The 26,542-nt window shown below is 40.8% G+C and overlaps 1 protein-coding gene across 1 annotated transcript in view; it reads right to left on the bottom strand.

The window, feature by feature from the left end:
• ADGRA3 (adhesion G protein-coupled receptor A3) overlaps window positions 1–26,542 on the bottom strand; it is a 121,281-nt gene that overhangs the window by 16,543 nt on the left and 78,196 nt on the right. The window contains exons 11-14 of the mRNA XM_038533575.1: window positions 20,199–20,360; window positions 17,850–18,053; window positions 9,132–9,345; window positions 8,695–8,903 (exon numbers count right to left, since the gene is read on the bottom strand). Of these exons, the coding sequence (XP_038389503.1) occupies window positions 8,695–8,903; window positions 9,132–9,345; window positions 17,850–18,053; window positions 20,199–20,360 (789 nt within the window). The remainder of the gene's footprint in view (window positions 1–8,694; window positions 8,904–9,131; window positions 9,346–17,849; window positions 18,054–20,198; window positions 20,361–26,542) is intronic.

Genomic DNA, 26,542 nt, shown 5'->3' with positions numbered 1-26,542 from the left:
GAGTACCAAAAAAAGGGAAAATACAAGAGCAAAAGCCCATCACCGTGAGGCCTGCACAATGTGCCCTGTGAGATGCCCGCGAGACGAGTCTATGGTACAGGGCCTCACCGCACTCACATTTTGCCAGAAGTGCAGAGGATCAATGGGGAAACTCGAGAAACACGGGGGCAATGAGAACCAGTTAGATGCTAGTAACAGCAGACACATTCCCTCTCAATTTCTTTTTTTTTCTTTTGTTTTTAAAGATTTTATTTATGCATGAGAGACACAGAGAGAGAGGCAGAGACACAGGCAGAGGGAGAAGCAGGCTCCCTGCGGGGACCCCTGATGCAGGACTCGATCCCGGGACCCCGGGGTCACGCCCTGAGCTGAAGGCAGGCGCTCAACTGCTGAGCCACCCACATGCCCCTCCCTCTCAATTTCTACAAGAAGCTACCATTTCAGTGCTGAACTGATAACTGGAGATAAACCTTCCGTATCTAGGATTTGGGCTCTAGGCCCCTTTCTTTACATTCCTTTAGGAAATGTTCAATAACCTGTCACCAACCTACCTCCTGGCTATGTGATTCTGGAGCAGTTGCCTCCCTATGAAGTTTAGATACCACCGACCACCTGGCAAGGTTTGGGAAGGGGCCAGAGGCGGGCACACAAATGTGCCTTCCTTCCCCAGGCCTTGCGGGACAGTTACCAACACAAGTGGCCACATAGTAGCTAATGAAACCCCAAAGTGCCTATTCAGTTCTCAAAATATACTGTATGTAATATCTACACTTAAATGAGTATTTTTCAAAAGCCAAGTGAATAGAACATAATATAAGAAAGACACTGGAGGTTGAAATAATGGGCAAAGACTCTTTATAATTCCAAGTTACACCTGGAGAGGGGCACAGATGCTGCTGTCCCTGGTCCCGTGGGGCCCTGCTTCTACTGGACCCTTGTGGATTGTCACGACAAACGGACCTGCCCAAGTGGAGGAGAGCCCCTGCCGAGAGAGCGACTCAGGAAAAAAGGGTAAAAAGTGCCAGACGGTAAGCTCTTTAGGCTTTGAGGGCCAAGAGGGAAATTAAGGCTACTATGCAGGTGCTTGTTAACCACCTGAAATGTAACCATTTAAAATAAAGCAGCTGATGGGACTGGGCCTGTGGGTGAGATGTTGACCATGGTTTACAGACCCCAGGGATAGAGAAAACAAATTAAGCTAAGGAAACATCTATTGTTTTGTTGTTTGTTTAAAGATTTATTTATTTGAGAGAGAGAGAGTGTGTGCGGGAGCAGGGGGAGAGGCCGAGGGGGAGGCAGAGACATAATCCCGAGCCGACTGCGCTGAGCATGGGGCCAGATGCAGGGCTCGAACCCACGGCTCTGAGATGGTGACCTGAGCCGAAGCCAAGGGTCTGACGTCCACCTGACTGAGCCACCCAGGCGCCCCCAGGAAACCTCTGACGCACTGAAACCCAAGGACGTGAGACCACTGAGAAAACTGACAAGAGTGAGATGGGATAGAAGTGAAAGATCTCAAGCAACAGCGTAAGTAGAAATCTGAATCCGGTTAGTTCCCATTGTACTAGCGACCACGCACCAGCTTAGTGATTCCGGAACACAAATACCAGGAGAGACGCTGCCCCAACAGGACCACCGGGAGGCGCCTGCCAGAACACGAAGTAAAGCCATTTGCAGTAAGTGAGAGAAGAGTCTGGGCCTGGGCAGGGACACAACAGCCCATCACCCACCGGCGACACCGGTCATTCTCTTTGCGGCACGAAGTGTAAGAAAACACTGGAGAAAGGACATGAAAAGTGCAGGGTCTCACAGGAGTTAGTTAGCGTCACTAATGCAGAGACTATAAAAACACCTGAAAGTGTGTTTAAAAAAAAAATCATAAAGACGATTAGGGACCCAAATAAATGGAAGAAGAGTTTGCGGAGGACGCCCGGGTGGCTCACGGCGAGACCCCGCGGTCCTGGGATCAAGTCCCACATCAGGCTCCCTGCGGGGAGCCTGCGTCTCCCTCTGCCTGTGTCTCTCATGAATAAATAAATAAAATCTTAAAAAAGAAAAAAAGTTTCTGAAAATTTTTGTTAACTTGATAAACAGATATTCACAAATTTACATGTTCCTTCTAGCCTAAGACTTACTAAATATAAAACCACTGTCAGTTTTATTTTTGTTTTTTTAATCTTATTTAAATTCAATTAAATTAACCTACGGTGTATTGTTGGATTCAGAGGTAGAGTTTAGAGATTCATCAAGTGCTTCTAACACTCAGTGCTCATTACATCAAGTGCCCTCCTTACTGCCCATCACCCAGTTACCCCTCATTGGCAGTTTTAAATAATCCACTGCCATTATATTAATAATACAGATAATTATAAATCAATAATTACCTAAACTTGCCAGGACCTGAACAATGGAAAGAAGTCAAAAGGAATACCTTCTGTCAGAGTTCAAAGAATTATTAAAACGTTTACCAATAAAATAAAATTTAAGAATAGACCTTAAAAAAAATAAAATAAATAAAAATAGACCTGAAATCAGAAATGAAAAAAGAAAAGAAAAAAGAAAAAACTATGACTTCTGTGCTGCTTTTAATTTTTTCCCTAAGGAAAAAAGAAGAATATCAAGATTTTGCTCCCTATGGCAATTCTAGTCCAATCATGGACTTAAATGTTAAAGATAAAAAATATTAAAGCTTCCTAAAACAAAGAATCTCTCCATAATCTTGAGGTAGAGAAATATTTTTTTAAAAGATTTTATTTATTTTTTTGAGAAAGCGCAAGAGAGGGAACATGAGCAGGAGGGAGGGGAGAGGGAGAGGCAGACTCCCCGCGGAGCAGGGAGCCCGATGTGGGGCTCGATCCCAGGACCCTGAGATCATGACCTGAGTCAAAGGCAGATACTTAACTGACTGAACCACCCAGAAGCCTGAGAAATATTTTTTAAGTAATATATAAAAAAGCACTAACTATAAAAAGCAAAACTTTAGAAATTGTCCATAAAGACAACATTAAGAGAAAAAGAAAAAAAAGGCACTTTTATAGACTGAATGTGTCCTTCCAAAGTCCCTATGTTGAATGGTGTTAAGGGATGGGGTCCACTGGAGGTGATCAGGTCATGAGCGTGGCCTCATGCATGGATCAGCACCTTCATAGAGGGGACCCCGGAGAGCTCCCTTGCCCTCTCCACCTGACGCCGTCTATGAACCAACAAGCGGACGCTCACCAGACACCCACCCTGCTGGCGCCTTGATCTGGGCCTCTAGCCTCCAGAACTGTGAGAGGTACACGTCTGTTCTTTATAAACCACCCAGCCCGTGCTACAGCCCATTAGAGCAGCCCAAACCCATCAAGACAGGCATGGACTGGGAGAGACCCTTGCAACCCAAAATCCAACAAGGCGCTCCTTCCTATTCGCAATACCTATCAAGAATTCCTGTGAGTCAGGAAAACAACAGGTAGCCAAGTTAAAAATAGGCAAGGCTTATATGTGGAATCTTAACAACAAAATAAAACAAACAAACAAATAAACAAAACCTCACAGAGAAAGAGACCATCACTATGGTGACCAGAGGCAGGAGATGGGATGAAGGGAATTGGATGAAGGTCGGTTAGAAGGTACAACTCCCAGTGATAAGAGGATACCAGTGTGCAGTGTATTTGAAGGTTGCTGAGACTGTAGAGACTATAAAATGTTCCTTTCTTTCTTTTTTTTGGAACCTCTAGGAGATGAGAGATGTTGACTAAACTTATTGCGGTGATCATTTCATAACACGTGGAAGTCATTATGCGGTACACCTTAAACTCATACAGGGTTGCCTGTTCGCTGTATCTCAATAAAACTGAAAGAAAAACAATTTAAGGAGTCAAAGATGATGAAAAGAGGCAAGATCTGAGCAAGATCTTCACAACAGGGGCTACCCCAGCTGACAATAAGAAAATGGAGGGGTGTCCAGTATCACTAGTCAACAGAGAACAACAAATTAAAACCACAATGACATATCCTAATACCACCACCAAGGGCTAAAATTAAAGACTTAACACTAGCAAGCACTGGCAAGGATGTGAAAGAACTAAAACACTCATTATTGGTGAGACCATAAGCCGAAGCCACCACGTTGGTCAACTGCATGGCATCGCCCACCAAAGCTAAATATACGGGGAGCCTACAATCCAGTAATTCCACTCCCGAGGGCCTATGGCCAGCAAAAATGATGTACGTGACTACTCAGGGCACGTTTCTCTTGATAGCCAGAACCTAGCAACAGCCCAAATGCCCATCCAAAGCGGAACACACAAGTTCTGGTATTTTCCTACCACAAACTATGGAGCAATGGAAAAGAATACACTGTCGCTACATGCCAAAACAGATGGATCTCATGGACGTGATGATGGGAAGGAAGCCACACACAGAAGAGTGCATACTGTAGAATTCCAATTCGATGAAGCTTAAGAATTGGCAAAATTGGTCTAGGGTGAAGGACACGGGGGGTGAGGGATTTCTCATGAGATGGCAGTAGAATTAGCCAGAAAGAGGCTCAGAAGAGCTAACAAGTGCTCAAGCAAAAATTTTAATCTTGATGGTAGCCAAATGTGTGTTTCACATAAAAATACCATGAAGGCAAACACTTAAGATCTATCTATGCACTTTGCATGCTATCTCCACTGAACAAAACTGGTCCCCCTTTGAGGCCGCTTCAGAAAACTTATCCTGCAGATTTTTAAAAAGATTTTACGTGAAAGATTGAAATAACTGAAATTATTTATTTGTCCTTCCCCCACTCACTCCCACACTCTCTCCTGCGGTCTTTGCCCTCTAGAATAAGTAAATAAATCCTTAAAAAAAAAAAAAAAAAAGAATGAAGAAGATATAAGAAGATTTCCGAATGGAGATTTAGTGGAGTGATTAAGAACACTGATTTCCGGAGTCTGAATTCAAATCCCAATTCCAACACAGACTTTGTATAGTTGGGCAAAGTGCTTAATCTTGCAATGCCTCAGTTTCTCCATCTACAGACTGAGGGTAAGTGATAATAGTACTAGACGTCAAGAAGTAGCTAAAATGAGCAAATAAGTTAATGCACGTATAGACTGCAGGAGGATGCCTGGAACATAAGCAGTTAATGAAAATTAGGAGCATTGTATCACCATCGTAAGGTACCCTAAGATATACTGTTCCAAGGGCATCATCTCTGTCACAAGATATACTGTCTCGTGGACGGGGGCGGAAAAAAAAGCATAGTCTGAAAAAATGTTTGCAGCACGCAGCCTTCATGTAAAAATGGAACTAAACAGAGGACTTTATATTGTTTGAATAGACATGAAAATACCTTCTTCAACAGACAAGAAACATTAGTGGTAGGTTACCTACTTTGTACAGAATGACCTTGATGGGAAGGAAGGCTGGAGGCCAAGTTTTCACTACACGTTATTAATATGTAGAAATAACTGAAATGTTCGGGCGCCTGGTGGCTCAGTCAGTGAAGCGTCTCCCTTCGGCTCAGGTCATGATCCTGGGGTCCCGGGATGGAGCCCCACGTCGGGCTCCCTGCCTCTCACAGCGGGGAGCCTGCTTCTCCCTCTCCCTCTGCCCCTGCCCCCTGCCCCCTGCCCCTGTTCTCCCTTAAATAAATAGAAAAATAAATAAATGGATAAATAAAATCTTTTAAAAAAGAAATAATTAAAAGGTTTGATCCATGTGAATGCAGTACCTATTTAAGAATTATACATAAAAAATGTTGCTCTAGCGTTCGTGTTTAACTACAGCATAGATGAAGCTGAGGTTGGCTTTCATTCAGCAGGTTTTATATGGACAAAATTTCAGAGCCACACTGGGGGGATGTAGAAACAAACGGAGCTCTCCAGTTTGCCGTATTTCTGTGTGAACACAGTAACAAAACAGAAGGTACAGAGGCCTTTTTTATCTTCACTACTGTCACCAATTAAAGGATCAAGTACTACACACGGCCTGACCCTACTCCTTATCTCCCTACGACTTTTTGTTCTGTCTCCTACTGACGCCAACTTCTAGGAATCTTCCTGCCGCAGTTCCTACTATTTCTGACTATGTATTTCAAACAAACCTGATTTCTGTTTATGTTTTTTTTTTTTTTCTCCTCTGACTCCCCTTGTGACCCGGGTTATGCATAACTGGTGACAGCAGGACCTCTACTGAACCAAACTACGGTATCTATTCCGGATTTGCAAACAGATACAGTCTTTTGGTCTTGTTTTTTTAATACAAAAATCCTTTAAAACCTGATCAGGAAAAAGTTTTTTATCCTCCAAAATAGGAATTTAGACTGGCTACATAAAGCCACGTATTAAGACAGCTTTCAAGAAAAATAAGCTTTTATCTATTATTCAAAATGGTGTCAGGAATGAAAAAAGAGGATTTCCAATATTTAGAAGATACCTTTTTATCTCAGACATAAGTTTATTCAAGAGTAGGTATAATTTCATTAGCTCTGCCTTTGTGTTTAATTAGCTACTCTAAAAATCCCATGTAATAACTTTACTGTAATATTTAACAATTTCAGATATGTTTCACTTTGCTGCCTCTAGGTGGCACAGTTATATTTTAAAAGAGCGAAAGAAAAGCTATTCTTTGAAAATAGAAAAATATCTCAGTACCGTATTTTAGCTTTAAAGAATTGTGTATTACATTTTTTAAAAGATTAAAAGCATGAAAGATAAAAAAGCTTATTCCTTCTAGAAAAAGGATTATACCAATTTAAATAGTTTAGAAGAACAGCAAGGAAGTTCAAAACTAGACACTTTTAACTAGTATTAAATAAAAATAAAAGTTTCACATGTGCAGTATCATGTCATTAACAAGGAGGCTTATAAAATGTCTTTTGTGTGTTTTGTTTCATTTATTTTGCCTAACTTTTTCTAGTTATTATATAAAGTTCAGATAATGTTGTAGCTCTATTATTTCTCCTCCAGTACTCCCTAGTTTCGGGTTATTTTATAATCAAAACCGGAACGATAAAACACTTTTAAAGTGAAAGAAAATAGTTTAAAAGTGTTTCGTATTTTAATTAATGCCCCGTGCTTAAATGTGAACGGTTACTATGAAATAATAAAATGTGAACTTAGAGAAACCAGACTCAGACTTACAGGTGTCGCACTTCTTCTATTTGTGAGAAGCCTACACCGATCAACAGGAACTATACACGAGAAAAGGATAAATGACTTAAACAAATATGCTGAGTCTGACTAGTGTAGACTCCACCCACTGTCAGCTGAGCTAAATAACCGAGGTATTAATGGGGGTCACTGAAGACAATCCTCACGCCCTGCTAAACAATATATAAACAATATATTTCCTCGTCTGTCTGTCTCACCAGATGCTGGGTAAGGCATGTACTTAGTTGAGGTGCGAAGAGAAAACCAAAAAAGGAGTTCAGGAAAGTCTATTCTATTCCACTTCAAGCTGCCTTCAAAATCATTTCTAGTGGTAAATGAGCTTTTTTTTTTTTTTTTTTTTTTTTTTTAATTTATTTAAGAGAGAGCGCATGTGTGCTCGAGCGAGCACAAGCAGGGGAGGGGAGGAGGAAGCGGGGGGAGAGACTATCAAGCAGACTCCCTGCTAAGTGCAGAGTCAGAGGCAGGGCTTGATCCCAGGACCCTGAGATCATGACCTGAGCCAAAATCAGGAGTCAGACGCTGAACTGACTGAACCACCCAGGTGCCCTGCGCTTTTTTTTTTTTTTTAAAGGAGAATTTACGAAAGCTAAGATATATCCTGTTTCAAGATTATTTAGTGCTTTGATAAAATACTGTCTAGATAACAGATTCAGAGCTGGAGGCAGGAACAGAAACATAAGCATCCTCGCTCCCACGCTAGCCTTGTGCCATTTCTCTAAAATGTCTTTCAGATTCATAAGTAATTCCTTTCACTGTTCTCCAAATTCATTGCCCACATACTCCATGTATATACTGTAGCATAAAATATATTAAAGTATTATGGCTCATTTCACACTTACCAGCTTGGGAACCAGGTTCACTTAAGTAACTCGTTAATAAAAGAACGGTCTCTGTATGTTCACACACACGTTTATGTACATCTATCTACACATTTTAGTTTCCCCAAGACTAAAGAAATTGGCTACCAAAGACTAACAGGTATGAACAGTGGTGAATAACAGAAAATAACATTAGCTTGATTAGAGTTAAAGGCAGAAAGACATGACCCATGTCAATACTGTCATTTACCGTGACTAAATTGAACTTGCCACCACTACTCTAAATTCATGAGTCTAAAACTTAGGATGTATCGTGGGGAAAAGTGCTAGCTGGCAAAGAAGAAAAATCTCACTGTGCACCGTGTATTTGGGCAAATGAGTCACTCATTCCTGACTAAGAGTTGGACGATATAAAACCCCAAATGTCTCCAAATTTTCATAAGCTCAAAGTTTTTTTTTTTTTTTTTTTTTTTATAAGCTCAAAGTTTAGTTGAACTGATCCCCTTATAAAGGTGACTGAAAATCCTTATAACCAAGTTCAATCCCATACATTGTACTTGGTAGTAACTTAAATTCCCTTTAAATTCAGAATTACACCAAATATCACCTCTTAACTAAAGTCAACAACTTATATTGAAAGTTTAAAAAAAAAATCTTCGAGATTAACTAAATGCATAGGGGAAACAATTAAGAAATTTAGTGTTCATGTATGAAATTAACAACTGCCGTACCATTAAAACTGCATAGTTACTAAGGGAGTAGCACTGAATGGTAGTGATATTTTCATCCGAGTAAAGTATATTGCACCCATCTGACTTCCAGCCTCCTTGTCCGTTCAGCAGATCGAAATCCCACTGGGCGGCCACAGCGTCTGCTCCGTGTGCGATTCGACGCAGTGTCACATTAACAGGGATGTGGTGGGTATCCACATTCACGCCATCTGGAGAAGATGGGAGATGGAAAGATTTCTGAAACAAACCTCAGAAACAATTAAATGTCGACTTATACACCAATGGGCACTCTGCAGTTCTTTTTTTTTTTTTTTTTTTTTTTTTTACTAGGGACTCATTAAAAGGAGAAGGAACAAAAATAAGCACTTTTTGGTACAGCTTATCATAGAGTTCCACTGTCCGGTCACTACAGGAAGAACATATGCCACCGAACACACCTATTTTGGTGAGAATCACTGGGGTAACCACCGTACGCCGCTTTCCATCATCAGCCAAGTTTGTGGAATTCCCAGTGGCTGGGAAGAGTTTTCCGTTGCGGAATGCGATGAGTTGGAGCTTGTAGAGAGAGTCATCAGGTGATCTGACTTCCCTTTTTTGCTTTGGCGAGAAAAGGGAGGGAGGAAGCTGAATAGAAGCCTCGACGATCGTATTCTGAACACACATGAAAAACACAAAGAAAGTTGGCACGTGAGCATGCAGAAACCAGAAAGGACAGTTCAGACGGCTACGAGCTGTCCCTGATTGTATGCCGCTGGCCAGGCTGCTGAATGTGATGTGCACGATACTTAACAGTGAGCACGATTTATCAGTTAAAGGAGATATCTGGACACCACACAGAAGCACAGAAGAAAAGCAGCAGAGACTACAGAGAAATGCAAACTGTATTTCCAAGAGTTAAAGCAGTAAACAAGGAATTACTTCACACTCGAAAGTGAATTTTCCCATGGTAACACACCTACTGCTGAAGTCGATAGCATTAAACAGATCAGGGGTCTGGGCGATCACTCTATCAATTTTACAACAATCAATTATAGACAGAAGCACCAACGCGGCCTACCACAAATGTGAGTTTAATTAATTTGGACTTATGGAACTCTAAGGTGATTTATGATGGATTCAGACTGTCAACAAAAAGAAATTCAGACTTAACAGAAACAAAAAGAAATGCAGACTCCATACAAACAAAAGGAACACAGACTTAATAGAAACTTAGATTCAAGCAAACTCTGATCTCAGCCCAAGTACCCCTGAGACTAAGAAATATGTTAGAAATCAGGTTAGAAAAACATGGTAACAAATAGAACAGCTGGATTTGGGGCTGATCAAGGAGTGTTTTACATATTTTATCAGGGATTGTTAAATTATAAATTATTCAGCATTCAATAAAAAATAAATCTATGTACTCAGGAGGCAAATAATTAGCCATCTTAAGAAAAAAAAAAAAAAAACTGTTTCAAGAATTCATCCCAAAGTTTCTCTCTTGATGTCAATGTCTCTCCAATCCTATGTCCACGTTCCCAACAGAATTTCCTTCCAAGAAACAAATTTGATCTTGTTGTTTTAAAGAACACTCCAGTTCTCCAATGTTTAGAGAACCCTGCCCCCCAAACCTAAGTACATCCTGTGATTTGGCTAAAATCTACGCCTCAAACTCCTCTTCGAACATTCCCTCTACCACCACCGGTAGCCCGGCCACCCTGACTTGATCCATCCTTGAGATTTCCTACGTTTCTGATGCCATTGTGGGTGCTGCTCCCACCAGGATCCCTCGCTGAAATGCTCTCCTATTCTTTTGTCTGGCAAACTCCTGAACTGGGCAGATCCGATTTCTAGCAAGAAAATTCTGCAGGCGGGGATCCCTGGGTGGCTCAGCAGTTTAGCGCCTGCCTTTGGCCCAAGGCGTGATCCTGGAGACCTGGGATCGAGTCCCACATCGGGCTCCCTGCAGGGAGACTGCTTCTCCCTCTGACTGTGTCTCTGCCTCTCTCTCTCCCTCTCTCTCTGTATCTCTCATGAATAAATAAAATCAGGAAAGAAAGGAAAGAAAGGAAAGGAAGGGAAGGAAGGAAGAAAGAAAGAAAGAGAGAGAGAGAGAGAGAATTCTGCAGGCAACGTCAAAGAGGGATCAGAATAAGAGTGGTTGACAGCGAGGAGAAAGACATCCTTAAAATGGGGCGTCTTGGGATGACCGATTACAGGACTCCTCTGGGCGCTGCTTTTCTAGCAGGCAGCTCCCTCTTCCGGCCTCACGGGCACGCTGCAGGCATCTCTATCACAACTAACATGTGCAACACCACAAGGTAACTCAACGTCTGCCTCTTTCACTAGAGGAGCAGGATTTTCTAATGCAGAGGATCTCACTTATTTTTCTGGACCCATTATGTTAATAATAGTTCCTGGCACTTGTATTCGATAAAAGTGACCCACTGTTTGTAAAACTAATGGAAGTCTGTGTGGCATGATGATATTTTTAAAAAGGTTCTATTTAAGCAAGTGATTAACTTTAAAATGAGTTTTTAACTGCTGTGCTTAGAACAATGCTGGAACACATTGGACACACACCAGTGTTCTGTTGAATAAAGTATTCTGAGAGTTTGAATACTGGAAGTCTGAATACTTCTTTTAAATTGAAGATGCTAAGAAGATATTTGGTAGAAATAGTCTGCCTAAGACAAATGCACAAAAAGGTTTCTACTACTCTCACTTAAACATTTAATGACCTGAGGGCGACACAAAGTGTTTTTTTTTATAAATTCATTTATTAATCTAATCAATTTCTATTCTGTATATAAATTTATTTTAAGTATATATAATGAGGTATGCAAAAAAGGAAAAAAAATAAAAGACTGACTAAGTAACAGGTCAAAATCCCAATAAAACACTACATACTGGACATTTATTAAAACCTAAGAACTATAAAATTCAATAAAATAACTTTACTGTGAACACAAAAATGACTCAAAATCAATGTACAACTGTCTAGGAAAACATGACTTACAGATTATCAAATTAATTTTAAAATTAATTTTAAAAAGACATACTGACATTTTCTAAAAGAGCTAAAAAAGGAAATGACATCTATAATTTTCAGAAGTCAGAAAATGTTTTCGACCGAAGTTTAAACTTGTAAAACCATCCACACGACAACAAATTACAGAAACTCAGAGGAGTACGAACAGATCAGATAGAGACAAAAGCTACATAGTTTGGCTTCTAAAATATCCTTTAAAGTCCAATATGGAATATTGCTCAATAATAATTAGAAGGGCTCTGAGATGGACAGAAGGTGGCTGAAAGTGCTGGGAAAACTGTATCAATAATGAATAATGTTTGGATTTTCATAGTAAGACTACAATATTTGTATATTTCTTTAAAAGAAGTGACCATTTATTGCGGAAAAGTTGTAAATCTAATGAACAACATCACAGGGGAACACCCATTTGTTACATCTGTCACGATTTTACCTTTTGCCACCTGACAAGGAACCCGTCTGTCATTTCATCTAACCATCGATTCATTTTTTTTTCCATCTATTCATTTTAAAATGCAGGGATCACAGCAATGGAAACAGACATGGCAATTACAGCTAATAAATCAGAGAAAGCGTTCTTAAAACCCTTTGGGAAATAAGTGGGGGTAGTCTAATGTTAATTATGGCAGGTCACATGCCACCCCTGGGGAAAGGAATATAAGATCTGAAATAAGAAACCAGGATACAGGTCCCAGCCTTACTGCTCCATGGCCCCTTAACACGGCACAATTGTGTTTACGCTCCCTGGGTCTCACCTGCCACAGGCAGCAAATGATCTTTCTAACAAATGGCTGTGAGGCCCCCATGGGATCATGACCATGACGAGCACGAGAGACTATGTAACTGCGGGTGGTATTTTTATTACTATTACTGCCTTGGTGTGGCAGGTGGTTATCTGGAGGCTGGGGACGCAGAAAATGCCTTAAACCAACAGACTTACCAACAATCATCTAGAACCTCAATGTACTTTGACTTACACAGTTCACTTTAAGTATTAATTTCAAGACTAAAAATTGACAAAGCATGAACACATGAATAGTTATCAAAGAACACTTATTATTTTATTTGCAAAATTCATGAGTATTTCCCTACTTATAATGACGTTAAGCCAGGAAGAAAATACATTCCATAAGGGTTATTAATTCAAATACTTCCACTAGATTTTAATGCCTTTCCTAATGAAACAATCTGAACTTCTGTCATTGTGTAATTAATAAATTAAAATTTCCTGAAATCCGGGATGCCTAGATGGCTCAGTGATTGAGCGTCTGTCTTCAGCTCAGGGCGTGAGCCCAGTGCCCCGGGATCGAGGCCCACATTGGGCTCCCTGCAGGGAGCCTGCTTCTCCCTCTGTGTCTCTCATGAATAAATACATACAATTTTTAAAATTAATTAATTAATTAAAATAAAATAAAATTTCCTGAAATCCTAATTTTGTTCACTTCTATGAAATCCTAACACTAAAAGTGGAATGAGTAAAAAAGGCACCTGCCTTAAAACAATAAAATACTAAAATAATTTTTTTTTAAATACTAATTTACTCATGTTGTCTTAACATTCTACACACTTGATATTAAACAGATGGATATGATATGTCCTCATTTTCCGATGTATAATTAGTTATTAGATGCATACCACTTTTTGGTTATCTCACTGCTAAAAGATGAACAGGGATTATCTTTGCCTTCAGAATCAAGTTTTTAACTAACTTTCCTTGCTAATTAAGCTTCGGCTGTTAAATTTTATCCAAGAGTATCTATTGGATGTGTCATTGCTCTGTGCTAGGCACTCTGGAGATACACAATGAGTAAGCCATGGTCCCTGCCTCGAATATTCATAATCTAATGAGGGAGAGAGAACAACAATAAAACAATAACAAGCACATTATGAAGTGCTTATTCTGTGCTGGGCACTATTATATAAACATCTACACATCTGCCTCATTGCATGCTCCCAATAACCCTCTGAGGTAGGTACTATTTCATGCTTAGGTATCAAGTTAGGAACTGACATTCGGAGAGCTTGAGGAACTCGCCCAAGTTTGCACAGGAGTTAAGTGGAGGAGAAGAATGTGAATCCAGACTGTCTGGCTGCAGAGCCCACACTGTCACCATATCCCATGGCTTCTCTCTATAACTCAGCTTGCTATACTATCCGCTTCTAATTATTCTGGAGAACGAACAAAGCACTATGGAACTAGCAGGCTGGGATGAATTCTCGGGAAAGAAGGGAGGTACTATTGAATGGAGTCTTAGAAACAGAGCAGCGAGGCTTTCCCCAGGCAGGGGTGCGGCTGAGGACAGGAGAAGGGGCAAAAGGGAGGGGGGGAGGGGGCATGAGGACCTACACGACAGGTCTGGAGAGGTAAAGCACTTCAGGTGGGCGAGAGCCCTCGGTGTCCAGGACCAGGGAAATACGGGATGCATACAGAAAAACGGATTTCTAGTTTCCAATCAAGAAAACTTTAAAGAATTAGTTCTTTCAGGGCTATATTACAGCTGAATTTCAAGCTTTTAGCAATTTCTAAAAGCTCTTGGTCATTTATCAGAAGCAGCTACTGTTTGGTGATGCTAACGTGATCTGTTATGGTACCGACGGGGGAGGGAAGCATTTGGTTAAGAAAACAGAACAGATTTGGTGCTGCAGGAGTCAGATGACAGCTAATTCAATCCCCACCTGGCCGACAGGCACAGGAACTCACGGACTCCAACACCAGCTCAGCCTCCAGCAATCCTCGGGCCGATGTCGGAGCCACGAAACCCATTTGGCTCCCGTGTGTCACAGGCAATGACAAAGAGAGGGGCAGACAAAGTACGGAGGAGAAATAAAGAAGATGAGGGTAGGGGAGGACCGACAGGATGGTATTAGGTTAAGATTTCTTGAAGGTGGCATTTCTGCACGCAACCAAGCTGTCGGAAAGGGGAAGAGGAGGAAAGCCAGGAATTCTAGAAGAACTAGCATGAGACTGGGCCTAAGAATGGCCAGTGGCTGGAAGAGGAACCAAGGGAGGCTTGTTACTGGACTGAAGAGAGAGGAGGTAGGAAGAGATGTGTGGCAGGAGGGGGGATAAATGCCAAAGGATGACACTACCGGATGGCCAGCCTCCAGAGAGACACAGGGTATTTTTCAGTGCATGTGCAAGGTCAATTTCCATGTGGGGCAGATCCAGGGATAATACTAACAATATTAACCACCCAGAATGAGCTGCACAGGGACAACCTGCATAGCTTTAGCAAACAGGAGGGCTCCAGGAGGCCCTTCAGTTGCTAAAAGGTGGATAGACTGGGTGGTGCTCCCCCAAAGGGCCAGCAGGGCAGAGGAGGCACTCGGGGAATTGGCACGGTGGCTAATGAAATGCCGGGACACCCACACCCCGATGTTTCTAGCAGCAATGTCCACAATAGCCAAACTGTGGAAGGAGCCTCGGTGTCCATCGAAAGATGATGGATAAAGAAGCTGTGGTCTGTGTATACAATGGGATATTCCTCAGCCATTAGAAACGACAAATACCCACCATTTGCTTCGACGTGGATGGACCTGGAGGGTATGATGCTGAGTGAAATAAGTCAGTCAGAGAAGGACAAACATTATATGGTCTCATTCATTTGGGGAATATAAAAAATAGTGAAAAAGAACAAAGGGGAAAGGAGAAAAAATGAGTGGGAAATATCAGGAAGGGAGACAGAACATGAGAGACTCCTAACTCTGGGAAACGAACAAGGGGTGGTAGAAAGGGAGGTGGGTGGGGGGTGGGGGCGACTGGTGATGAGCACTGAGGAGGGCACTTGATGGCATGAGCACTGGGTGTTATTCTATATGTTGGCAAATTGAACAGCAATAAAAATAAATTTAAAAAAAAGGGCAAGTTAAAAAAAAAATTGCTACAGGGTACGGAAGTATTTCATTATTTTACTGACTGTCATGATTGCATTGGTTGAACACCAGGCCTAGGTAGACCAATCTATATGAGAAGGATGGATTTTTTTTAAAGATTTTATTTATTTAACCATGAAAGAGACAGAGGCAGAGACACAGGCAGAGGGAGAAGCAGGCTCCTTGTGGGGAGCCCGATGTGGGACTCGATCCTGGGACCCCAGGATCACAACCTGAGCCAACAGCAGAGGCTTAACCACTGGGCCATGCAGGCGTCCTGAGAAGGATGAATTTTTAAGGATGAGTCTGGAGACCCACAGCCTAAACAGGAAGTCACACTGGTTTGGGTAACAGAGACGGCCAACCCAGGTGGTGATGGTAGCAAAGACAGAAGGACAGAGATCGAAGAAATATGTCAGAAGCAATTCAGTTAAGGCTCCTCTTGCTAACAGAGAATTGCCTTTTTATAGATTTAACTTCATATGTTAGCATATTCTCTCATTCGAGGGTAATATTATCATTTGGGAGGCGTTTGTGTTATCTAGTTAGTATATTCAAGGCATTAAAAAAAAAAGAAGACATGCAGAATGAGTAAAAATTGCCCCTGCATAAAGTTAAAAATGTAAAGTAAGTTTTATATTAAAGTGCCAAAGCATTTTGCTCTGTTGATGTTATAATTTTTAACTAATTTTACGTCACGAAGAATGTATTCCTTTTTCACTCGGTTTAATCATGTCCCTCAATGAAGCATGAATAATAGTGTAATGTGTCCTTGGTTTCTGGCCACAGATGATCTTATAAGGATAGAAGAGTATGAAATTGACAAATCTGAGTGTGTTCATTTAAAGCTTTCGACTCTGGCAGGTAGAAACTCTCCTCACCCAGAGGGGTGGCTTGTGAAATTGATGAAATGTAGGGTTTCATCATTTGTAATCCCTTTCTACCAACTATGATCATCTAAGATAGAAGGGTTCATCAATTTTAAGAGCTCCTCAAAGACACATGCCTTTCTCTCTTGGGCTCGTGTGCCATGCTGTTTCTTTGCCTTCTGTGGTATGTTTTTGCCGATGAGCAACACAATAAGGAAAAAAGCAGGTCTGCAGTGGCACGGCTGGGTGCGCTAAGTACCCTCACAGAGCAAAGAGGAACAAATAAATCTTGTCAATTTTCCTCTGAGTGTATTATATCAAGTAAATATAGTATCATTAGACATTCTGACCTAGCTGAGACTGTCTTGGGCAGTGGGGTAGGTGGGCTACTTCTAAATTTGGCAAACCCGCTCTCCTTACGGAGGTCACTGATGGCAAGATACAACAAAATACGTTACTTTTCTTTTTTCTTTCTTTCTTTCGTTCAATATTTACTGAATGTTCTCATTCATTCATTCATTCACTCATTTATTCAATGTCCTGAGTGCCCACAAAGTACCAGGACACCTAACACCTATTTGATCAATTACCACGCAGCCTTTAAAGTGACTGCAATACTGTTTGTGATATAATTCAGGGATAAGGCAGAAACAAAGAAAGTAACTGTGTAATTAAAATCTATAGAGAACACAGTTACACATGGCCACACAAAGCTAAATGAGAAAATGTGGTTCCATTAGGGTGTCGGCATTGTACCTCCACTACGGGCTTCTGGGTAGTTTAATGAAACACATCTATATCCCAAATTTTAAAACTCAATAAAAATGCTTTTCATTTTGCTGGGCTGCAATAAAACGCACATTTTTTGGAAGACAGATCACGTGTTTGTGCTTCTTGGCCAAAAATCTTGATCTACAGCTTGCCTGATGAAATGCCCAATCTCAAGGCTGGCTTTTCCACTAGGTCCACTGGGCACAGAGCCAAGGGCACGCAGTACTTGGAGGAGGTCTACGGAAATGTTTTCATGTCTTTAAAATCAGGAGCATAAAAATGAACTTTAAGGTCAAAGAAAATGTTCTAATATGTATTAATATATTCATCTTTTTACCACTTGTAGCCATAAAATACAATTTTGATATTTTTGTGTGGAGAATGGGGTGCAAAGGGCAAGAGGGTCTAGGTCCATGAAAATAATGACATGTCCCTTCCTGGTCTGAAGTTCTTTGAAAACAACAGCCAAAACAATACCAACACCCACCCCACCCTGTCGCACCCCCAAATAGCTTCTAATAAGGTTATTTTGCAAAGCAAACCATTTTGAGTATTCTAATCTAATAGTACTAACAAGAAAGAGTCTTAAATGCTTACGGAATATAACATACCTTCAGAGCCAGACTTGAAAACGTATTTGAAACATTGCACTTAAAGCTCAACTGTTTATCCAGGTTTCCATCCGGATCCCGCCTCCCGTACTCGGAGAGGCCTGTGCGGTCCGAGGCGGCTACCTTCTGAAACACGGTACACGTCATCCCAGTGAAGCCCGCGGCCTTGATGACGTAAGCTTCCAGAGCAATATTGGGTGAATACTTCAAAAGTCAAACAGGAGTTATGAAAGATTGACAGCATGAAGAGAAAAAGCACTTTGAAACAGTTTTCAAACACAAAACACTGTACGTAAGCTACAGGCAAAAGCTCAGGTTCTTACTTAACAAAGATGCTGGGCAGGTAACTGGCAGACAAAAAAAGGATGCTGGAAACAAAAGGGTACCCAAAACTAGAGAGATTCCAATTGAGGAAATAAGTCCTAAAATACGGAGGATTAGAGATAGATGAGAAATCAATTAAAAAATCATTTAAAGAGCACTTTGTTGGAAACTATACGCTAAAAATCAAAGTGTCTTATATATAAAAAAAAATCAGCTAGAGAAATCAGTGGACTCTCTTAATGATAATATAAGAGGAGTATGAGGGTTTCGGAAATACAGTTTTAACAGTTGCCTCATTCTGGGGCGCCTGGCTGGCTCTGTCGGCAGAGCACACGAATGTTGATCTTGGGGATCATGAGTTCGAGCCCCACATTGAGTGTGGAGATTACTTAAATAAAGATTTAAAAAGTAAAATTAATAAATAATAAAAAATATAGTAAAAGTCTCCTCATTCCAACGCTTCATGCCATATTCATTCTTTTCTATTACGGGGGCATTGAGTTAACTCTTTGCGGGTAGACAGCATCTCCAGTCTGTCTTTAAGGATGATGAAGTGATCCCTACTGTGTAGGCAAGCACCATTCTAAGTACCATATATGGACAACGTCCTCTTTTTCGATTTTTTTTAAACATAAAACATCTGTGAGAGATGTGTGAAATCTATTAGGAAGATAAGATACAAATTAAAACAATACAAAACGCCAGGTAGACTCTGCCAAACACCATACGCATGGTACAAAAGATTGGTGGTTTCCCAAATATCCAAGACTAACAAATCTTGGCGTCAGCTTTTGTCACACAGATGACACGCTGTGAAAAATCTTACTAAATTCAATTATATTTGTTAACCAGTGATATTCCATTCTTTTACTGATCAAAGATATGTATGATTACAACAAACATGTGAAACCTCATTTAAAAGAAAGAAAACTGCAGTTTTGAGGTGCCCTGGAAGCTGTTATCATATTATAAGTAGATGCATAATTTCCCGGAACCTTCTTTACACTTTGAAGTGGAGCGCAGACACCTCCAATGCACCTTTCATATGTATATCCTTGAGTTCTCTCAAGAACCAGTAAGGTGCAGAGAAAGGGAGAAGCTGAGCTGAGTAGTAAGGCTGAAGCATGGGGTTTAAAATGGATCTAAATGACCAGGGAGGACCAAAGGTGGCCACCAAAATGGCAAGCTGGTTTCAAGTAAGGTCATGTATCTGAGAGAGAAATTACCCTGAACTACGCTGTGAGGATAGCAGCCATGGGAGCCCTCCATTACGTTTATTATTCAAAGAGGTAATCCTAAATGTAATTGAGCAAAAGGCACCATGAAACACAGTATCATCAAAGAGATCCCACTGATCTTTGGAAAACCAGTAATCTTTAATTGTCTAAAATCATAGGAGGAAATGTAGAATGTTCTATGAACCCACTAAAATAATTAGGTAATGAGAACCATGGACCAGATCGGAGTGTAATAAGGGAATGACACATTATTTATCATATTTACCACATGTTTAGAAAAAGTCAGCAGTACAACAGCTCAATTTAGCACAAATAAAATTTAATACTATTTAACCAAGTGGTTATTAAATCTAAAAACTCCTCATGCCAAGAGCGAGACTGCCTAGAAATGCCAATCGTTCATAAGGGCTGGAGGGCCTCCCAGCAAGCAATCACTCTCCAAACATCCTTCAGAGCCCAGAGCACAGCATTAGCCGGGCTGGATGCTGGGTATGTGACAGTACAGCAAACCTACCAGGTGCTTATTTGGTTTTAGTTTAAGTGGTGATAACCATTCAAATGGCAAATTAAGAAAGTATTTTCCAGTTACTGCAAAGACGGATCACTCAAAAACAAAATGAGCTCTTAAACTGTTAGACAACAGGAAATTCTGTAATGATCAGCAATAATGGAAAATACCCACCCTGTCATGTGGGGGAGGGGCGGGGGGGATGACTCTATCTTTCTTAAGTTCCAGTTGCTTCCAATGAATGTTTTTCTTAGAATTCTAGGACAATGTTTCACTTACTGTTGAATAAACATGAGCTCCATTTGCTAATCGGTATGTAGCGATGCGTTGTAGACACTGAACAATTCTACTGCAGGCCTTTTCTTCCCTCTGTGCCAGCCACAGGACACGCTCATCAGCCAACATGATGTTACTTGCAATGTCAACCATCACATCACCTAGCTAGCAAGTGTGCAGGAGAGTAAAGAAAAGACCTTTAAAACCAATACAGGATGTTTTACATAATAAAAATCACAATGAGACACCAAGATTGGCCCGCAGTCTACACTTTCACATGATAACCCAATGGATCCTTTTTTTTTTTTTTTTTTTTAATCAAAATGTTCTCGGATAGGAATAGCACACTTGGTTATGACCATTTGGTAGCATCTGGCTCAAAACACTGTCCTTAAACCGACCACCAACTCATTGGTGAAGGACGGCAGGTGGTACAAAAAGGCAATTAAATTAATCAAGGGCAACGGAAAGATAACACATGATTCCCAGAATAAAGAGATCTCCACTATTTAGCTGGGAAAACATTTATAAACACCTCTTTCTGTGTAAATGTTAACTCGGTATTATTATTAAGAAATAACAGGGCCACCTCTTTAGTATCCTGTCATGTCCAAAACCCTAAGTAGGTCCAGCTACCAGGAGTCCTCCACATGTGCTGGGCCACTGGATGGGTCTTAGCCCGTGCGGTCTCCACTATCCAAATGAACGTCTTCCATTCCTCCCAGCTTGATGAATGCCCTAAGATCCAGTACCACAAATAAATGGATCCTATGAGGTGCTCACTTTTCCACCACTTGTTTTGTTTCATTACTGAATTCCGTTTATTAAATCAGTCCCTCACCCACAGATATAAACATCTGTCAAGCAATGCCAGCAAAGTGTCAATTAACTATTGTCGACGCTGACTTGTAAGTCCCATGTCAGAGAAATGCAATGAATAGTCCAGGCTAATGAGACACACTGGTGTCAAGGGGGTTTGGTATCAAGGAGAAATGTTCATGAGAGGGAGATCTATGGCAGAAAGAACTACAGAAACAATCCAGAGGCAAGATCAGAGGATTTACAAGCTGGCTGGTCCTCGGATCAAGAAGCAAGTAGCAAAGGTGTTAAGCCCTGAGTGAGAAAGCTAAGGCCATTTTAGCAGATGTCTTTTGATCATCCCAGAAGATCCCAGATGAGTTTTTCAACCCTGTTCTGTATCCAGTACTCTTCCCAAGATGCATAGTTATGAGGCTGAGGTGGGCCTAGAAACTGTTCAGTCCATCCCACCCATTCGCTTCACAAAGGAGATAAGCCTATGGAAATGCACCAGACCACAATGCTGGAATGCAATGGGATGAGGCAACTAAATGAGTAAGGGGTAAAGAACAGGACTTCAAATCCGACCGCGCTGGCTGAGCTGAACACTTAACTTCTTGCGCCTTCTGTTATTTGTAAAAGGGGGATACAAATGATCCTGTCTTTTCTGAATGTTGTGAAGATTAAGTTCCTATAATAAACAGTAGGTTACGGAAACCATGCCTGGTTGGCTCTCCTCATTATTTCATTGCTCCGTTTTTCTCTTTTTGAAACATTTCAATCCCAGGATAGACCTTTCTTTGAAGATAGCTCTAGAAGAAGTGTTAAGAGGTGTGGTGCATTTATATCCAAAAATATGTAAGAACTCATAAATGTCAATGGCCAAAAAAAAAAAAAAAAAAAAAAAAAAAACCCCAATCTGATTAAAGTCAGGAAGAGGATCTGAATAGACATTTTTCTACGGGAGATGTACAGATGACCAACAGGTATGTGAAAAGCTGTCCAATATCGCTAGTCTTCAGGGAAATGCTAATCAAAACCACAGTGAGATGTCACCTCACACCTGTGAAAATGGCTATCAAGAAGGTAAGAGGTAACAAGAGCTCAGGAAGATGTACAGAGGGGAGCCCTGTGCACTACTTACTGGTAGGAAATGCAATTTGGTGGAACCACTTACTTATGGAAAACAGTATGGAGGTTTTTCAAAAGAATAAAAATAGAACTAACATAGGATCCAACAATTCCACTGCTGAGTATGTAGCCAAAGGAAATGAAAACACTAATTTGAAAAGAGATACGCACCTCATGTTCATACCAGCATTATTTATGATGGCCAAGATATGGAAACAACCTATGTGTCTATCAATAGACCAATGGATAAAGACATGATATGTGTGCACACATGCACCTGCACACACACGCGCACCCACAGACCGGAATATTACATAGCCATAAAAAAGGACATCTTGCTATTTATGACAACATGGGTGGAACCTAACTGGAGGTATTATGCTAAGTGAAGTAAGTCAGAGGAACACAAATACCGTAGGATCTCACTTACCTGTGGAATCTTGAAAAAGCAACAAAAAACCACCAAGAGAACAGATGGGTGGTTCCCAGAGGTGGGGGTGAGGAGTGGGCCCAATAGGTGAAGGGAATCCAAAGGTACAAACTTGCCATTATAAGTAAGTCATGTGGACGTACTGTACAGCATGGTGACTGTAGTTAATAATACTGTATTGCATATTTGGAAGTTGCTAAGAGAGTAGATCTGTCTCATGATGAGAAAAAAAAAATTGTGACTGTACGGGGATGAATATTAACTAGACTTATTTTGGTGACCATTTCATAATACACACAGATACTGGATCATTATGTGGCACACCTAAAACTAATATACTGTTATATGTCAATTAAACCTCAATAAAAAATAAAAAAAATAAATTAAATTTAAAGTGAGGGGTGCCTTTTTAAATAGAGTCTATTCATATATAAATAGGACTGAAGCATCCAGCAAAATTGCCTTTCTTTATTCTCTGAGGTGCTGCTACCTCATTCAATTAAAAATAGCTTACTGACTTCTTAATGCCCCTAACATAATATATCACAGTTCTTTCCTTATTTTGTTTCCAATGTAAACATCTCGAGGGCAGAGATGACACAATGTCTTACTTATATCTATACCCTATTCATCAGTCAAACTCCTGGTATAGAAGCCAATAACTGCACAGTTCCATTTACTCACGGACCAAATATTTATTGAGGACCAAGGTGAGCCAGACACTGTCCGGAGCAATGGAGATACAGCAGTAAGAGAAATATACAAGATCTATTTGGGGGCTTAGAATCTTTGAGGAAAATACAAAACAAGCAAGTACGCATATTTCTTATAAGTGACTGGATTGTGATAACTGCAGTGAAGAAATCTACCAGAGGGATACATGATGAAGAGTAATGGGATTTAATCCAAACACCCTATTTTAATAGACTCAGACAGGCTCAAAGGGCATTTCCCCCAAACCCAAGACACTAACAAGATCAACTGAGAATTAGAAAGGTCTGTAATCAACCTCAATGCAATCCAGAGCCTATTGGCTTTATACAATTCATGGACTATTAGCATCTTATCATATATATTCTACATATTCCTATTAACAAACAGGTATGAAGGTGAGTTGCATTCTAACAGAAGTCCTTTGGGGTGCCGGGTGGCTTAGTCAGTTAAGTACCTGCCTTCGGCTCAGGTCATGGTCCCAAGATCCTGGGATGGGGCCCCGGCATCAGGCTCCCTGCTCAGCAGAGAGTCTGCTTCTCCCTCTCCCTCTACTCCTTCTCCCATGCTCGTGCTCTATCTCAAATAAATGAATAAAATTTAAAAGAAGCAGCAGCAGCAGCAGCAGCAGCCCTTATTTCTGGAGTTATAAAGGACGGTGACTCCCAATATGCCAATTGCCAAATATGTCAATCAGCCATTTATACAGCAATTGGAATAATACCTGCCAACTTGTAACAGGAATTCAGAGTAGCTGAAGAACTTGGCTAAGTATCCACTATTCTTACCAATTGCTATTGCAAATGTTTACAATAAAATAAACAGGTTTAGAAGACATGCTGTGGTAAAATATGCTCTACGGCTACCAAAGACACTCCCATTGGCTCCAAACACCCAAAAGACAATATATGGGAAAATCTGGACCCCTGAGAACTACAGAAATAAATAGATAAGGATTTACAAATTAGCACATTACAACGCCGCTTGTCTCATACTTTAAAGTTTTAAATGTATGGACTTTATCCACCATGAGACCCGACAGATGCATCATTTCTACTGAAAAACTGTAATTATTACATGAGCAAAGAGCTACTGCTATGGCCCACTAGGTAATGCCAGTAATGGACTTTAACAATGGACTTTTACATTTTTTTAAAATAATTGTAAAGAAAAGTTATCTCTAAGAAGCTATATAGCTAGCAAGAGTGATTGCTTTAGCTGTGAACAAGCCATCTTTCTCATTATTTCATTCCAAATGGCTAAGAACTTAGGAAAGGGATTTGTTGCCAAAATATTCCCTAGAGCAGGTAATCGTAAAATGTTGTATATTTCTGTAGCTTGGTTACAGAAGCAGCTCTGAATCTGTCACAGTGGCAAAAAAGGACACAGAAAGGAGAACAGTGAATGAAAAATTACATTGGATTAAAGGAGTATTCCTAGATTCTGACACACAAAGATAGTTTGGCAACTGCAAGGAGCACTAGAAAGCATTGTATTTCTCCTTGACCTCATTTCCTGAAGGCACTCCAGCCACAAAAGGGTCAGAAGGAATCATGCACCTGCTCTTCCACCTGTCACACTAAATGGTTGAGGCTCAAATAAAAACATGTGCGAATGCACTTTTACCAAAGATAAAAGGGTAAAGCAATGAAAATGCCACATGAATAACAAAGGAAGTATTAACTGTCATTTCTTGTAGGAATATTTCGTGTCCTCGATATATATGTTTGGAATCCTGATCAAAATGAGATCCATATCATCTGTAGATTTCATGAATTTCTGGTATGTTAGCATATGAAACACACAAGATAATAAACTAAACTTGTATTTAATTTTAATGTAGTAGTAGAGCCCTAAAGACAGAATATTCATGTGCCGGGACGCCTGGGCGGCTCAGTGGTTGAGTGTCTGCCTTCAGCCCAGGGCCTGACCCTGGAGACCCGGGATCAAGTCCCACGTCGGGCTCCCTGCATGGAGCCTGCTTCTCTCTCTGCCTCTCTCTCTCTCTCCCTCTCTCTCTGTGTGTGTCTCTCATGAATAAATAAATAAAATCTTAAAAAAAAAGAATATTCATATGCCTTAGAGTTAAATACTCACAGCTTCCACTGTGTCACCTGCAAGTTAAATATCCACAAGTCAGTTACTGAGCATCTCCAAAACTCAATTTGCTTCTTCGTTTATAAATGAGACCAAGAACCCTAAGAGAAGTGCTCAGGAGGTTTCAATCCAAAGTAAATTAGGAAAACAAAACTAGGGTGCCTGGGTGGCTTGGTCAGTTAAAGCTAGCATGCCTTCAGCTCAGGTCATGATCCCGGGGTCCTGGGATCGAGTCCCACATCCGGCTCCCTGCTCAGTGGAGAGTCTGCTTCTCCTTCTCCCTCTGCTTCTCCCCTTACTCATGCTCTCTCTCAAATAAATAAATTTTTAAAAATATTAAAAAAAAATAAACTCATGAAGCAATTCATGCCATTTTTGAGAAAAGCCAAGGGATCTAGGCCTCATCCAATTTGCATTTTCCAGCACAAAGCAGCAGAGGGTACCCTCCCCCAGTAAATCTAATAACCAGAAAAGTAAGAATTACAGACTCATGTGTGGGACGGGGCATCAGCTGGGCTGCTGTCTGGGGACAGCCAAGGTGTTGCGGGGTTGTACAGGAATGGCATGCTGTCCTAACCTGACTAGATACAAGTGGTAATAGGTAATAATAAGAGCAGCAGCTGGTATTATCATTGAGTTCAGGTAGTCCTCGTGATTTTCTCCTAGTTACAAATCCCAGGTAATAGTGAGACTGTACTTATCACAAAGCATGGTGCTGCCCTGCTTACTTTTAATGAAGGCATTGCCCCACCGTGAAGCCAAGTTGTAAAAGCATCTTTATGTCCATCTCTACCAGCTCCAGTGTCCCGAGTGCCTCGGGATCCCACTGTGGGCTTCTCAGCTCGCTTAGTTAAGCAGTCAATATTCAGTGAGAGGCTCACCGTGATAATCACTGGGGCCTATGGAAAAGATTAAAGATCTGATTTTATTAGTCTAGGAGCAAACAAGGTAATGAGGAGGAGGAGGAGGACGAGGACAACCATGGGGGATCCAGGGCAACAGGTGAGCGGTGGGGGTGGAGGGGTTGAGAATAATATTGCATGGCATAAATGTCACATTTATTGCCCATTTCCTCACAAAAAGGATTTAAGGTAGTTTAGCAAAGTAAAAAAGGATTATTCTTTTTAATTAAGAAAACAAATAGTGAGTGGGGAATACAGACTTACAAGAAAAAAAGAGA

Source organism: Canis lupus, chromosome 3 (genome assembly GCF_011100685.1).
Source record: "Canis lupus familiaris isolate Mischka breed German Shepherd chromosome 3, alternate assembly UU_Cfam_GSD_1.0, whole genome shotgun sequence".
Classification (NCBI taxonomy): domain Eukaryota; kingdom Metazoa; phylum Chordata; class Mammalia; order Carnivora; family Canidae; genus Canis; species Canis lupus.
This window is presented reverse-complemented; position numbering and strand designations above follow the sequence as displayed.